Source organism: Macaca thibetana, chromosome 2, assembly GCF_024542745.1.
Source record: "Macaca thibetana thibetana isolate TM-01 chromosome 2, ASM2454274v1, whole genome shotgun sequence".
Classification (NCBI taxonomy): Eukaryota; Metazoa; Chordata; class Mammalia; order Primates; family Cercopithecidae; genus Macaca; species Macaca thibetana.
In genome coordinates this window covers 172,608,962-172,624,588 of record NC_065579.1, presented here as the reverse complement: position 1 = coordinate 172,624,588, position 15,627 = coordinate 172,608,962, and the positions used below count along the sequence as shown (strand labels likewise).

General features: G+C 41.6%; 2 protein-coding genes across 6 annotated transcripts in view; one reads left to right on the top strand and one right to left on the bottom strand.

Annotated features, from left to right (window-relative positions):
- Nucleotides 1-15,627, bottom strand: part of RPL24 (ribosomal protein L24) — a 488,826-nt gene that overhangs the window by 48,587 nt on the left and 424,612 nt on the right. The window lies entirely within an intron of this gene.
- Nucleotides 1-15,627, top strand: part of CEP97 (centrosomal protein 97) — a 37,282-nt gene that overhangs the window by 12,440 nt on the left and 9,215 nt on the right. For 2 of the 3 annotated variants that reach the window (XM_050778931.1, XM_050778934.1), the window contains exons 7-9: nucleotides 8,800-8,964; nucleotides 10,788-10,921; nucleotides 11,357-12,146. In XM_050778931.1, the coding sequence (XP_050634888.1) occupies nucleotides 8,800-8,964; nucleotides 10,788-10,921; nucleotides 11,357-12,146 (1,089 nt within the window). The remainder of the gene's footprint in view (nucleotides 1-8,799; nucleotides 8,965-10,787; nucleotides 10,922-11,356; nucleotides 12,147-15,627) is intronic. The other variant, XM_050778933.1, reaches the window with a different exon arrangement.

Below are 15,627 nucleotides of genomic sequence, written 5' to 3'. Positions count from 1 at the left end.
ATTCCTCCTCTCTGGGCAGAACATCTCTGAAAGAAATGCAGTAGGCCCAGTCAGGGGCTTATAGAGAAAACTCCCCATCTCCCAGGGACAGAGCACCTGGGGGAAGGGGCAGCTGTGGGCGTAGCTTCAGCAGGCTTAAACATTCCTGCCTCCTGGCTCTGAAGAGAGCAGTGGATCTCCCAGCACAGCACTTCAGCTCTGCTAAGGGACAGATTGCCACCTCAAGTGGGTCCCTGATCCCCGTGCCTCCTGACTGGGAGACATCTCCCAGCAAAGGTTGACAGACACCTCATATTGGAGAGCTCTGGCTGGCATTTGGTGGGTGCCCCTCTAGGATGAAGCTTCCAGAGGAAGGAACAGGCAGCAGTCTTTGCTGTTCTGCAGGCTCCGCTGGTGATAGCCAGGAAAACAGGGTCTGGAGTGGATGTCCAGCAAACTCCAGTAGACCTGCAGCAGAGGGGCATGACTATTAGAAGGAAAACTAACAAACAGAAAGGAATAGCATCAGCATCAACGAAAAGGAAGTCCCCACAAAAACCCCATCTGAAGGTCACCAACATCAAAGACCAGTGGTAGATAAATCCACGAAGATGAGGAAAAACCAGTGCAAAAAGGCTGAAAATTCAAAAAACCAGAATGCTGCTTCTCCCCCAAAGGATCACAACTCCTTGCCAGCAAAAGAACAAAACTGGATGGAGAATGAGTTTCACGAATTGACAGAAGTAGGCTTCAGAAGGTGGGTAATAACAAACTCTGCCAAGCTAAAGGAGCATGTTCTAACCCAATGCAAGGAAGCTAAGAACCTTGAAAAAAGGTTAGAGGAATTGCTAACTAGAATAACCAGTTTAGAGAAGAACATAAATGACCTGATGGAGCTGCAAAACACAGCACGAGAACTTTGTGAAGCATACACAAGTATCATTAGTTGAATTGGTCAAGAGGAAGAAAGGATATCAGAGATTGAAGATCAACTTAATGAAATAAAGCATGAAGACAAGATGAGAGAAAAAAGAATGAAAAGGAACGAACTAAAGCCTCCAAGAAATATGGGATTATATGAAAAGACCAAACTTACATTTGATTGGTGTATCTGAAAGTGACAGGGAGAATGGAGCCAAGTTAGAAAACATTCTTCAGGATATTATCCAGGAGAACGTCCCCAACCTAGCAAGACAGGTCAACATTCACATTCAGGAAATACAGAGAACACCACAAAGATACTCCTTGAGAAGAGCAACCCCAAGACACATAATCGTCAGATTTGCCAAGGTTGAAATGAAGGAAAAAATGTTAAGAACCAGTGAGTAAAGTCGGGTTATAAAGGGAAGCCCATCAGACTTAACAGCATATCTCTCTGCAGAAACCCCACAAGCCAGAAGAGAGTGGGGGCCAATATTCAACATTCTTGGAAGAATTTTCAACCCAGAATTTCATATCCAGCCAAACTAAGCTTCATAAGTGAAGGAGAAATAAAATCCTTTATAGCAAGCAAATGCTGCGAGATTTTGTTACCACCAGGCCTGCCTTACAAGAGACCCTGAAGGAAGCACTAAACATGGAAAGGAAAAACCGGTACCAGCCACTGCAAAAACATACCAAATTGTAAAGACCATGAACACTACGAAGAAACTGCATCAACGAACGGGCAAAATAACCAGCGAATATCATAGTGACAGGATCAAATTCACACACAACAATATTAACCTTAAATGTAAATGGGCTACTAGCCCCAATTAAAAGACACAGACTGGCAAATTGGATAAAGAATCAAGAATCATTGGTGTGCTGCACTCAGGAGACGCATCTCACGTGTAAAGACACACATAGATTCAAAGGGATGGAGGAATATTTACCAAACAAATGGAAAGCAAAAAAAAAAAAAAAAAAAAAAAAGCAGGGGTTACAATCCTAGTCTCTGATAAAACCGACTTTAAACCAACAAGTATCAAAAAGACAAGAGCATTACATAATGGTAAAGGGATCAATGGAACAAGAAGAGTTAACTATCCTAAATTTATTTGCACCCAATACAGGAGCACCCAGATTCATAAAGCAAGTTCTTGGATACCTACAAAGAGACTTAGACTCCCACACAAAAATAGTGGGAAGCTTTAACACCCCACTGTCAAAATTAGATCAATAAGACAGAAAATTAACAAAGATATTTAGGACTTGAACTCAGCTCTGGACCAAGCAGACCTAATAGATATCTACAGAACTCTCCACACCAAATCAATAGAATATACATTCTTCTCAACACCACATCACACTTACTCTAAAATTGACTGCATAATTGGAAATAAAACACTCTTCAGCAAATGCAAAAGAACAGAAATCATAACAGTCTCTCAGACCACAGTGCAATCAAATTAGAACTCAAGATTAAGAAACTCACTCAAAACCGCACAACTACATGGAAACTGAACAACCTGCTCCTGAATACTACTGGGTACATAATGAAATTAAGGCAGAAATAAGTTTTTTGAAACCAATGAGAACAAAGACACAACATCCCAGAATCTCTGGTACACATTTAAAGCAGTGTGGAGAGGGAAATTTATAGCACCAAATGCCCACAGGAGAAAGCAGGGAAGATATAAAATCAACACTGTAACATCACAATTAAAAGAACTAGAGAAGGAAGAGCAAACAAATTCAAAGCTAGCAGAAAGCAAAAAATAACAAAGATCAGAGCAGAACTGAAGGAGATAGAGACACGAAAAACCCTTCAAAAAAAATCAATGAATTCAGGAACTGGTTTTTTGAAAAGATCAACAAAATAGACAGACTGCTAGCAAGACTAATAAGAGAGAAGAATCAAATAGACATAATAAAAAATGATAAAGAGCATATCACCATTGATCCCACAGAAATACAAACTACCATCAGAGAATAAACACCTCTACACAAATAAACTAGAAAATCTAGAAGAAATCGATACATTCCTGGACACATAGACCCTCCCAAGACTAAACCAGGAAGAAGTCAGAGCCCTGAATAGACGAATAACAAGTTCTGATATTGAGGCAATAATTAATAGCCTACCAACCAAAAAAAGCGTAGGACCAGATGGATTCACAGCTGAGTTCTACCAGAGGTACAAAGAGGAGCTGGTACTATTCCTTTTGAAACTATTCCAAACAATAGAAAAGGAGAGACTCCTCCCTAACTCATTTATGAGGCCAGCAACATCCTGATACTAAAACCTGGCAGAGACACACACAAAAAAGAAAATTTCAGACCAGTATCCCTGATGAATATTAACGCAGAAGTCCTCAATAAAATACTGACTGACCAAATCCAGCAGCACATGAAAAAGCTTATCCACCATGATCAAGTTGGCTTCATCCCTGAGATGCAAGGCTGGTTCAACATAACGCAAATCAATAAATGTAATCCATCACATAAACAACCAGTGACAAAAACCACATGATTATCTCAATAGTTGAAGAAAAGTCTGTCGATAAAATTCAACACCCCTGGCGGGGCACAGTGGCTCACGCCTGTAATCCTAGCACTTTGGGAGGCCGAGGTGGGTGGATCATGAGGTCAGGAGTTAAAGACCAGCCTGGCCAAAATGGTGAAACGCCATCTCTACTAAAAATGTAAAAATTAGCCAGACGTAGTGGTGGGCACTTGTAATCCCAGCTACTCAGGAGGCTGAGGCAGAGAATTGCTTGAACCCGGGAAGTGGAGGTTGCAGTGAGCTGAGATCAAGCCACTGCACTCCAGCCTGAGCGACAGAGCAAGACTCCATCTAAAAAAAAATTCAACGCCCTTTCATGCTAAAAACTCTCAATAAACTAGGTAGTGATTGAACGTATCTCAAAATAATAAGAGCTATTTATGACAGACCCACAGCCAATATCATGCTGAATGGGCAAAAGCTGGAAACATTCCCTTTGAAAACTGTCACAAGACAAGGATGCCCTCTCTTACCACTCGATTCAGCATAGTATTGGAAGTTTTGGCCAAGGCAATCAGGCAAGAGAAACAAATAAAGGGTATTCAGATAGGAAGAGAGGAAGTCAAATTGTGTTTGCAGATGACATGATTGTATATTTGGAAAACCCCATCGTTCCAGCCCAAAATCTCCTTGAGCTGATAAGCAACTTCAGCAAAGTCTCAGGATACAAAATCAATGTGCAAATATCATAAGCATTCCCATACACCAATAATAGACAAACAGAGAGCCAAATCATGAGTGAACTCCCATTCACAATTGCTACAAAGAGAATAAAATACCTAGGAATACAACTTACAAGGGATGTGAAGGACTTCTTCAAGGAGAACTACAAACCAGTGCTCAAGGAAATAAGAGAGGACACAAACAAATGGAAAAACATTCCATGCTCATGGATAGGAAGAATCAATATTGTGAAAATGGCCGTACTGCCCAAAGTAATATATAGATTCAGTGCTATCCCCATGAAGCTACCGTTGACTATTTATTTTTTTGAGATGGAGTTTCACTCTTGTTGCCCAGGCTGGAGTGCAATGGCACAATCTTGGCTCACTACAACCTCCACCTCCTGGGTTCAAGTGATTCTCCTGCCTCAGCCTCCCTAGTAGCTGGGATTACAGGCATGCGCCACTACGCCTGGCTAATTTTGTATTTTTAGTAGAGATGGGGTTTCTCCATGTTGGTCAGGCTGGTCTGGAACTCCCAACCTCATGTGATCTGCCCGCCTCGACCTCCCAGAGTGCTGGGATTATAGGCATGAGCCACCATGCCTGGCCGGAGTTTTCAGTTTTTAAAGTCTGCCCATCTTGGATGTTATTTGCTAAGAACCCCCAGGTTAAAGTTCTCCATTTTGAAATGTATCCTAGATTCTTTGATAACGTCCTGTAGCGAGATCTTGATTTGAGTGTATGTGTCACCCAAAACAGTAATTTGAGCAGTAACCAAACCTTGTGGTGCTTTGGCTGAGCCGTTTCTCAGAGTTAAGCACACCTGTGGAGAGACGAGCATCTTTGTGTGGCACCTCAGTGTTTGGAGTTCTTTCCGAATGTGTTTAGATTTGTTTTACTATTGACAGGACCTTGCACAAAGCTATAACTCTATTGCTTAGTTGGAGATCTTATGGGAGCAAAACCTTGGAGAAAGTTAATATTCCTTTTTAAAATTATTTAAGTTGAAATTCCTAGTGCTAGATATTTTTCTTCTTAATTTTTAGAGATAGGGTCTCGCATTGTTGTCTAGGCTGGAGTGCAGCGACAAGATCACAGCTTACTGCAGCCTCAACCTCCCAGGCTCAAACGATTCTTCTGCTTCAGCCTCCCGAGTAGCTGGGAATACAGATGCTGCCATCAAAAAAACATTAGCCTAATTTTTAAAACTTTTTTGTAGAGATGGGTTCTTGCTATGTTGCCCAGTCAGGTCTGGAACTCCTGGGCTCATCACATCCTCCTGCCTCAGCCTCCCAAAGTGCAGGGATTACAGATACAAGCCACTACACCTAGCCAATATTCTTTTTTAAAAGGGATATTTCAAATACATAGGAAGTTAGAATAACATAATGAACATCAGTGTACCCACCGTGCAGCTTCAACAATTGTCAATATTTTACCGGTCTTGTTTCATTCCACGTTTTTTGTTGGAGTATTTTTAAAGCAAATATCAGATATCCTTTTATTCAGTACTCCTTTTTTTTTTGGAGACAGAGTTTCGCTCTTGTCGCCCAGGCTGGAGTGCAGTGGTGCTGTCTCAGCTCACTGCAACCTCTGCCTCCTTGCTTCAAGCAATTCTCCTGCCTCTGCCTCCCTAGTAGCTGGGATTACATTTTTTTTTTTTTTTAAGACACATAGCAGGTTGTTTTAAGTTCCCTTTCTTAATAGTTGTTGCTTCTTGTTTTAAGTAAACAGTACCTTCACTTTCAAGAGTGGAGTCATCATCCAGTGACTTGAAATTAATATGTTAGAGGCCAGGCATTGGTGGCTTATGCCTGTAATCTTAGTGCCTGGGAAGGTCAATGCAGGAGGATCACTTGAAGTCAGCAGTTCAAGACCAGACTGGGCAACATAGTGAGGTCCCATCTCTAAAAAAATAAAAATAAAAAATGAAAAACTTAGCTGGGTATGGTGGTGCATACCTGTAGTTTCAGCTACTTGGGAGGCTGAGGTGGGAGGATTGAGTGAGCCCAACAGTTTGAGGCTGCAGTGAACCATGATAGTGCCATTGCATTCCAGCCTGGGTGGCAGAGAGACCCTGTCTCAAAAAAAAAGAAGATTAATATATTAGAGCTGAATGAGTCTTAATTTTGTTTTTTGTTTTTTAATTGAAAATGGTATTTTAATTGACAGGGAGGTTTTTTTTTTTAATTTTGTTTTTTTCCTAGGATTTAATATAATTTGTGTAGGGATATCTTTATTGATGAACTCATGTGAAGCAAAGTGGAAAAACATCTTATAGCAGTTGATGATCTACAGTTTGTGTTTTTTTTCCCACAAATACTTAAACTGGAATATTCAAGCTCGAGCCCTTAGTCTAGTCTCTTAGTTTCGCTTTTCTGTCTTCCCACGGTACAGATCATCTATAACTTAGAAATATTGCTTGCTGGGAAATACTAAAGTTGGTGATTGTCTTCTACTCTGGACCTATTTTTGTACAACCTTTCAACAAGCCATTTGTTTGGCAGGAGAATGTATGGAAACTTAGAGCGGATTTCACGAAGATTCTGAATGATTTTGATTTAGTCCACAGGGATGTTTCCATGGAAGGAATGCTTCTCTTTTTTTTTTTTTTTTTTTGAGATGGAGTCTCGCTCTGTCACCCAGGCTGTAGTGCAGTGGCGCGATCTCGGCTCACTGCAAGCTCCACCTCCCGGGTTCACGCCATTCTCCTGCCTCAGCCTCCTGAGTAACTGGGACTACAGGTGCCCGCAACCACACCCAGCTAATTTTTTTGTATTTTTAGTAGAGACGGGGTTTCACTGTGTTAGTCAGGATGGTCTCAATCTCTTGACCTTGTGGTCCATCCACCTCATCCTCCCGAAGTGCTGGGATTATAGGTGTGAGCCACCGCGCCCGACCCATGGAAGGAATACTTATAATTATTTTTATTAAATAAACTGAACTTTTTTTTTTTTTTTTTAAAGAAAACAGAGTCTTGCTTTGTTGTCCAGGCTGGCTTCAAACTCCTGGGCTCAAGCAATCCTCCACCGGCCCTACAAAGTGCTGGGATTACAAGTGTAAGCCACCACACCTGGCCCTTGCTTCATCTTATACCTTCACTCACTCTCTCTTCTATACTATTTTGAAGCCAATCTCAGATTAGATATCATTTCACCTGTTAGTATTTCAGTATATGTCTCTAAAAGAGAAGAACTCTTAAGGAAACAACCACAATGCTATTATCACATCAAAAAAAATTTAACAAAGTGCCCTAATATCAGATATTCAGTGCTTACATTTTCAGTCCTTATAAATGAATTTCGTAGTTTAGAAACAGAATTCAAATAAGGCCTTATGTCACAATTGGTTGATATATTTCTTAAGTTTCTTTCTTCTCTGTTTAGCATCTTAAAGCAGCAATATATTATTATGGCATGCTCTGTAGGTTGGCTGTGCTGACTGAGTGGTTCTTCCTTGGGGCCTCCTGGGCTTGCACTCAGATCACAGATGGGGCTAGAGTCATCTGAAGGCTTAACTTGGCTAGATGTCCAAGATGACTCTCTTGAATCTCTCAATCTATCTGTCTCTCTTTTATTTTCCTTGCTTTCTTTTCTCTCGCTCTCCCTTGCTTTTCTTTTTTTCTTTTGGTTGTAGTTGAAGAAGTCAGAGTATTTGTCCTATAGAGTTTCCCATTATCTGCTCATTTTGCCAGCTATATCTGTGTGTCCTTTGACATGTTCCTCTCTCCTGTATTTTCTGTAAATTGGATATGGATGTTTGCTCCGATTCAGGTTTTTTTTTTTTTTTTTTTTTTTTTTTTTTTTTTGAGGGGAGGACTATAAGGTTGGTGCAAAAGTGATTGGAGTTTTTACTTAGTGGGTTCTGTTGGGAGGCATACAGGGTTAGTTTTCTCTTGTGTTATTAGTAGCTATTAATGATCAATGCCTAAATCTGCTAATTCATTAAGGGTTGCAAAATGGTGACATTCTATCATTCTTTTTTTTATTAGTTGGAATACTATGAAGTAACTATCTGGTTACGCATTGGCATAGTTTGTGTAGGAAAGATAGAATTAATAAAGAGTTGGTGGTTCACTAGTATCCTCTAACTGTGACCAGTTCACTTTTGTTTGTTTTTTTGTCTTTTTGGTTTTTTTTAGAGATGAGGGTCTTGCTACGTTGCCCAGGCTAGAGTGCAGTGACTGTTGACAGGTATGATTATAGAGCACTATAGCCTCAGACACCTGACCTCAAGTGATCCTCCCACCCCAACCTCCTAAGTAGCTGAGATTACACATGCCACCATGCCCGGCTAGTTGTTTTTTTTCTTTTAACTGTCATTATGAACTAATGGATTTAAATGCAGTGCATCTATTTAGGCATTTCAGTGTGACAGAGTGAATGGAGAGAATACTCATTGCTTCCTTGAAAATGATTTAAAAATATTTGGGACCATTAGTCCAAGCTCAATGGAAGTGCCCCTAAGCAAGAAAAAGGGTTTAAAACATTGTTAGAATGAGGAATATGAGTCAGAATGGTAGATTAAAAAAAAATCAAGTGAATTTTATTTATGAAAAACATCCAGTGGTGTTATAAAGGTAAGTTAAGAAGGAAGATCATTGTTGCCTGACAATGTATATTGACTATTCTCGTGCCCTCTCCTCTTCTTTATGTTCCTCAATTCCAGCTTGAAAGCTGAATGGCTCTATAGTCAAGGCAAAGGGAGAGCATATCGGCCTGGCCAGCACATCCAGCTTGTCCAATATCTGGCTACAGTCTGCCCCCTCACTTCTACACTAGGTCTTCAAACTGCAGAGGATGCCAAACTAGAGAAGATTCTGAGCAAACAGAGGTGAACACGTTTATTTCTAACAACTGATGAATTCACAAGTTAAAATATCTCTGAGTCTTTGCTATGGTGATAGTAAGCCTGAGGCAAGTGCTGTGGTCCACATTTCTGGACACTCAGTCCCCTTGTCACTGCAGCAATTTCTGTAGGGAAGCTGAATCGTGCACTGCAAACAGCCAAACAATCTGGCATGGGGGGAATACAGGGTTTTTATGTTTGTTTTTTGTTTTAAAGACAGAGTCTTGGTCTCTTGGTCTGTGAGTAAAGCAGCGCAAAGATAGGTCACTGCAGCTGCAACTACACGTACATGCAACCGTGCTTGGCTAATTTTTTGTAGAGATGAGGTCTCACTTTGTTGCTCAGGCTGATTTTAAACTCTTGGCTTCAAGCAGTTCTCCTGCTTCAGCTTCCTAAAGTGCTAGGATTACAGGTATTAGCTACTATACCAGGAAACGGGATGGGATTTTTAAAAAATATATTTGTTCTTTTTTTTTTTTTCTTAAGACATAGTGTCGCTCTGTTGCCCAGGCTGGAGTGCTGTGGTGTGATCTCGGCTCACTGCAACCTCCACCTCCCGGTTCAAACGATTATTGTGTCTCAGCCTTCTTAATAGCTGGGATTACAGGCATGTGCCATCACACCTAGCTAATTTTTTATTTTTAGTAGAGGTGGTTTTTCGCCAGGTTAGCCAGGCTGGTCTTGGACTCCTAATCTCAGGTGATCTGCCCGCCTTGGCCTCCCAAAGTGCTGGGATTACAGTCATGAGCTACTGTGTCTGCCCTTGACCCGCCCCGCCCGCCCGCTTTTTTTTTTTTTTTTTTTGAGGCAGGGGCTCACTTTGTCACCCAGGTTGGAGTGCAGTGGTGGTCTTAGCTCCCTGCATCCTCAGTCTCAGCTCCCTGCATCCTCAGTCTCCTGGGCTCAATTGATCCTCCCTCTTCAGACCCCCAAGTAGCTGGGACTATAGGCATGCACTACCATGCCCTGGCTCATTTTTTATATTTTTTGTAGAGATGGGGTTTCATCATGTTGCCCAGGCTGATCTTGAACTCCTGAGCTCCAGTGATTCACCTGCCTTGGCCTCCCAAAGTGCTGAGATTACAGGTGCGTGCCACCATGCCCGACCTACTTGTTCCTTAATGTAGGTGTTTCTTGTGGGTTTTTGGATACTTAAGAGGTGTATCTGCCTTCAAAGGTACAGTGAAAAAAAGAGAAAAAGTATTGCCAGAAGCATTTTTTTTTTTTTTTTTTTTTTTTTTGAGACGGAGTCTCACTCTGTCGCCCAGGCTGGAGTGCAGTGGCCGGATCTCAGCTCACTGCAAGCTCCGCCTCCCGGGTTCACTCCATTCTCCTGCCTCAGCCTCCCGAGTAGCTGGGACTACAGGCGCCCGCCACCTCGCCCGGCTAGTTTTTTGTATTTTTTAGTAGAGACGGAGTTTCATCATGTTAGCCAGGATGGTCTCGATCTCCTGACCTCGTGATCCACCGGTCTCGGCCTCCCAAAGTGCTGGGATTACAGGCTTGAGCCACCGCGCCCAGCCAGAAGCATTTAATATTTACTTTCTTTATCAGAGATCCTGCATTTAAATGTTTTTGTATGTGTATATGTGTGCATAGGAGGGTATCTGTCTTTGCAATTACAAAATAAGTTTCTTAACCTTCTCTATGCAGTGCTTTCAAATGAGGATTTATAATTTGGCAGTAATTAAAAGTACCTACTTTGAGAACTTGTAAACTTCTGCCTTTTTGACATTGTTACTTAGGAAGCAGAAAATCTTTCTTTTTTTGGTTTGTGTTAAATCAGAACAGATGTTATTGATTTTTAGGTTTCACCAGAGGCAGTTGATGAACCAAAGCCAAAATGAAGAGTTGTCTCCTCTTGTTCCTGTTGAAACAAGGGCATCCCTTATTCCTGAGCATTCAAGCCCTGTTCAAGATTGCCAGATATCCCAGGAAAGTGGTAAGAAATTAATTTATCTCTGATCCCTTTTCTCCAAGTTGTTTAATTTTCCTGGCATCATAAAGCAGAAAAAGGTGCATATTTTCATAATTTTTTGTTAGTTTGCTAACTTCAGTAATCATTTAGATCTTATACATATCTATGTATATACACACCTATATATGTATGTATATTATAGCTGCTATATTTCTAATTTTAAGAAACATTTCAAGGACTGCTACCTTTTGTATAGACCTGATGCTTTGATGAATATTCTAATTATCACAAGAATTCATTTTCTTAAAAATGTTTGGTTTGATGTTTTAGGCATATTGGAAGAAATCACTGGGGATTTTTTCGCATTTTACTCTATTTCAAGGAATAGATTTCATTAAAGGGACATAACTAAAATGTAAATATTTAGTGGTTTAAATGATACTCTGTTGATTCTTCTAGAACCCGTCATTCAAGTCAATTCTTGGGTTGGGATAAGCAGTAATGATGATCAGTTATTTGCGGTTAAGAATAATTTTCCAGCCTCTGTACATACTACAAGATATTCTCGAAATGATCTGCACCTGGAAGACATACAGACAGATGAGGACAAGTTAAACTGTAGTCTTCTCTCTTCAGAGTCTACTTTTATGCCAGTTGCATCAGGACTATCGCCACTATCGCCTACAGTTGAGCTGAGACTGCAGGGCATTAACTTGGGCCTAGAAGATGATGGTGTTGCAGATGAATCTGTGAAAGGGCTGGAAAGCCAGGTATTGGATAAGGAAGAGGAAAAGCCTTTATGGGCTGCAAATGAGAATTCTGTTCCAATGATGAGAAGTGAAATCAATACAGAGGTAAATGAGAAAGCTGGACTATTACCTTGTTCTGAGCCAACAATAATCAGCGCTATCTTGAAGGATGATAACCACAGTCTTACATTTTTTCCTGAGTCAGCTGGACAGAAACAACCAGACATAAAGAAACCAGAAAATACACAACCAGAAAATAAAGAAACCATATCTCAAGCAACTTCAGAGAAAGTTCCCATGATTTTAACCCAGAGATCTGTTGTTTTGGGACAAGACAAAGTTGCCCTTCAGAAATTAAATGATGCAGCCACCAAGCTTCAGGCCTGTTGGCGGGGATTTTATGCCAGGAACTACAACCCTCAAGCCAAAGATGTGCGTTACGAAATCCGGCTACGCAGAATGCAAGAGCACATTGTCTGCTTAACTGATGAAATAAGGAGGTGGGTCAGAAGTCCTTTCGATGTACTGTTTTGCTGGTTTGAGGGTGTTAGATTCTTACAGTTGATTCAGAACACTGTGCGTCTGTGATTATAACACTTTTCATACCATGTAGCCACTGTTGGTTTGGTTGTCTCCTACAGTGTACTGAAAGCGTCTGGAGAGCAGAGACCATCTGTTCTGTCTGCTGCATCTCCATCCCCAGCAGAGGACTTGATACATAGATGCAGTGTAGTGGTAAATGTTCAATGAACGTGAGCTTTATAGGGATCTGTAATTCTAAACATAGAAAGCTACAGAAAACATTGAAAAACTAAGTATAAAAATGAGAAAATGATGAAGTCTACATGGAATTCAGTACATGACATAAAAATTAATAGCAGGGATTCAGAAGGGGCTAAAATTCTATAGGACTACAATAGGATTATTCCTTAATCCCATGGCTCATATGTTTTACTGACTGCTAACCCAGGAAAGTTAGGATTTCATTAATATTGCGACTAGTAATATTTATTGGTATTATCAGGTAGAAGAGGAAGAGGCAGCAAAGGATACTGAGAAAGGGCAGCCAGAGTGGTAGGAAAACTAGGAGAGTTCCACCTTCAACAGGAGAAACTGTTTCAGGAGAGATCGGAGGTGCCATAGAGAGGACACAGGCATTAGACTTGGCAGTTGGAGACTATTGGTGACTGTATTGGTGATTCTCCAGACTATCCTCAGGTTGGGTGATTTGCTAAAAGGACTCACAGAACTTGGGAAAATATTATTCTGTTCGTCATTATAGTTCGTTACAGCAAAAGGATACAGATTAGAAACAGTAAAGAAAAAAGGTGCCTAGGGCAGAGTCCAGGAGAGATGAGGTGCAAGCTTCCAGTTGTTCTCTCCCAGTGTTGTACAGACAGGGCTTAATTCTCTCAGCAATGATGTATGATAACACATATGAAGTATTGCCAACTGGCAAAAGTTACCTCATCTTTGATGTCCAGGGTTTTTATTGTGGGCCAATCACATAGGTAATGAGTACCCATGTAACTGATCTTAACTATTTAGACCTCAGGCCACTTAGAGGTCACACTGATAACTCCGTGGCTCAGGACCCCAGGTGAACACAACAGATGTTGACTAGAAATCATTGATTGCCTAAACTACCTAATGTGGACCAAGACCCCAGGTGTATAAAGATATTCTATTTCAGTCAGGATATTCCAAGGGCTTGGAGATCATCTCCCAGGAGTCAGTCAAGGACCAGTCTTCTTATCTTTGCAATGTACAGTGTTTGAACATCCCAGTCCTGCTGAGTTAACTCTTTACTGCACAATGACCTTCCCAAGAGCAGTTTCAGTGGTGTAGGGGGATGAAGGCCATTTTGGAATGGGTTGAATAGTGAATAAGAGGTAAAGAGTTTGAAGGATGAGTGTAGCCAATTCTTGGAAAGAGTTGTTTTGAGGAAAACATGAAAAAAGAGAGTTAAGTGGTATCTGGAGGAGAAATCTAGATTAAAGGAACATTCTCTTTTGGAGATGAGAGATACAGAGTGTGTTCATGTGTTGATGGAATGAATAAATAAGGAGGGAAAAACTGATGGTGCAGAAAAAAAAAAAGAGGAAGAGCAGGATTGCAGTTTTTTTTTTTTTTTTTTTTGAGACAGAGTCTGCTCTGTTGCCTAGGCTGAAGTGCAGTGGCGCCATTTCGGCTCACTGCAAGCTCCGCCTCCCAGGTTCAGGCCATTCTCCTGCCTCAGCCTTCAAAGAGTAGCTGGGACTACAGGCGCCTGCCACCACGCCCAGCTAATTTTGTGTATTTTTAGTAGAGATGGGGTTTCACTCTGTTAGCCAGGATGGTTTTGATCTCCTGACCTTGTGATCCACCCGCCTCGGCCTCCCAAACTGCTGGGATTACAGGCATGAGCCACCACACCCGGCCAGGATTGCAGTTCTTGAGAAGGTAAGAGAGGAAGAAATGCAGTGTTGAACTAGAGGAAGTGGCCTCAGATGGGAGCAGGAGCAGGTAAGGTGGTAGGTTTGATGGTGGGAGATGGGAAAAAGTCCTGTCTGCTGCTGCTGCTTTTTCAATAATGTATAAGATGTGGTCAGCGCCTGAAAATGAGGAGGGGGTGAAGGAGGTGTAAGGAAAGAAGTATGAGGTGTGAGGTAGTCATCTTAAGGATGACCTTATGAGGAAAATGGAGGAGGGTTGCTGGACGATGTGAGAAAATGCTTAAAAGTGTAAAATAATAGGTCAGGATGTATGATTTTCATCGGCAATTCTTAGCTGTTCTGTTCTGATTCAGGTGTGGTTAATTTGGTTCAGCCAGGAATGATTTTTTTCCTAGGTGATATTGTAGAGAGAGCGGGGGAAGGGCAAGAGAGCTGAAGATATTTGAGAGGGAGTAATAACGGTAGATCTTAGATTTTATATTTTTTTGAGACAGGGTCTTGCCCTGTCGCTGAGGCTGGAGTGTAGAGGCATGATCATAGCTCTCTATAACCTTGAACTCCTGGGTTCAAGTGATTCTCCCACTTCAGGCTCCCAAGTAGCTGGGACTATAGGCGTGCACCACCATGCCCAGCTAATTAAAAATGTTTTTTTTTTAAAGAAATGAAGTCTGTGTTGCCCAGGCTGGTCTTGAACTCCTGGCCTCAAGCAATCCTCCTGCCTCAGCCTCCTAAAGTTCTGGGATTACAGGTGTGAGTCACCTTGCTGGCTGGAATTTTTTTTTTTTTTTTTTTTAAGATGGAGTCTCGCTCTTGTCACCTAGGCTGGAGTGCAATGGCGCGATCTCGGCTCATTGCAACCTCTGCCTCCCGGGTTCAAGTAATCCTCCTGCCTCAGCCTCCCGAGTAGGTGGGATTACAGGAACCCACCACATGCCCAGCTAATTTTTTTTTTTTTTTCATTTTCAGTACAGATAGGGTTTCACTATGTAGGCCAGGCTGGTCTCAAATTCCTGACCTCAGGTGATCCGCGTGCCTTGGCCTCCCAAAGTGCTGGGATTACAGGCGTGAGCCACTGTGCCCAGCCTGGCTGGAATTTTAAATGAGGTAAAAGGGAACTGAAGGCAGGAGGGAAGGATCATTGGACTGGAGGATTGTTGCAGTAGGGTACAATAGCAAGTGAACTGGGAAGATAGGAAGTAGTGGTTGGTGTTGGGTGCTTAGAACCATTTCTGAAAGTGGTGTAGTCAAAATGATTTGGTCTAGGATGAGACTATGAGAATGGGTGACTAACATTATTGTTAGAGCATCCATGTGAATGTTGAGTTCTCCAAAAATTATGACAGGTATGGGGCAAAGAGAAAGCCTGGTGCTGAGACTTCAGTGAACGGGAGCAGATGGTGGGAGGTCAGTACTTGACAAATAATTTTGGGAAATTTAGCAGGATGGCAGGAGTTAAAGGAGGGAGATGAAGAATCATTTGGAAACAACAGTCAGAAGCAATCTTTCAACCCTGATGTGTGAGAGGGAAAAATAGCTTCTACTTCAG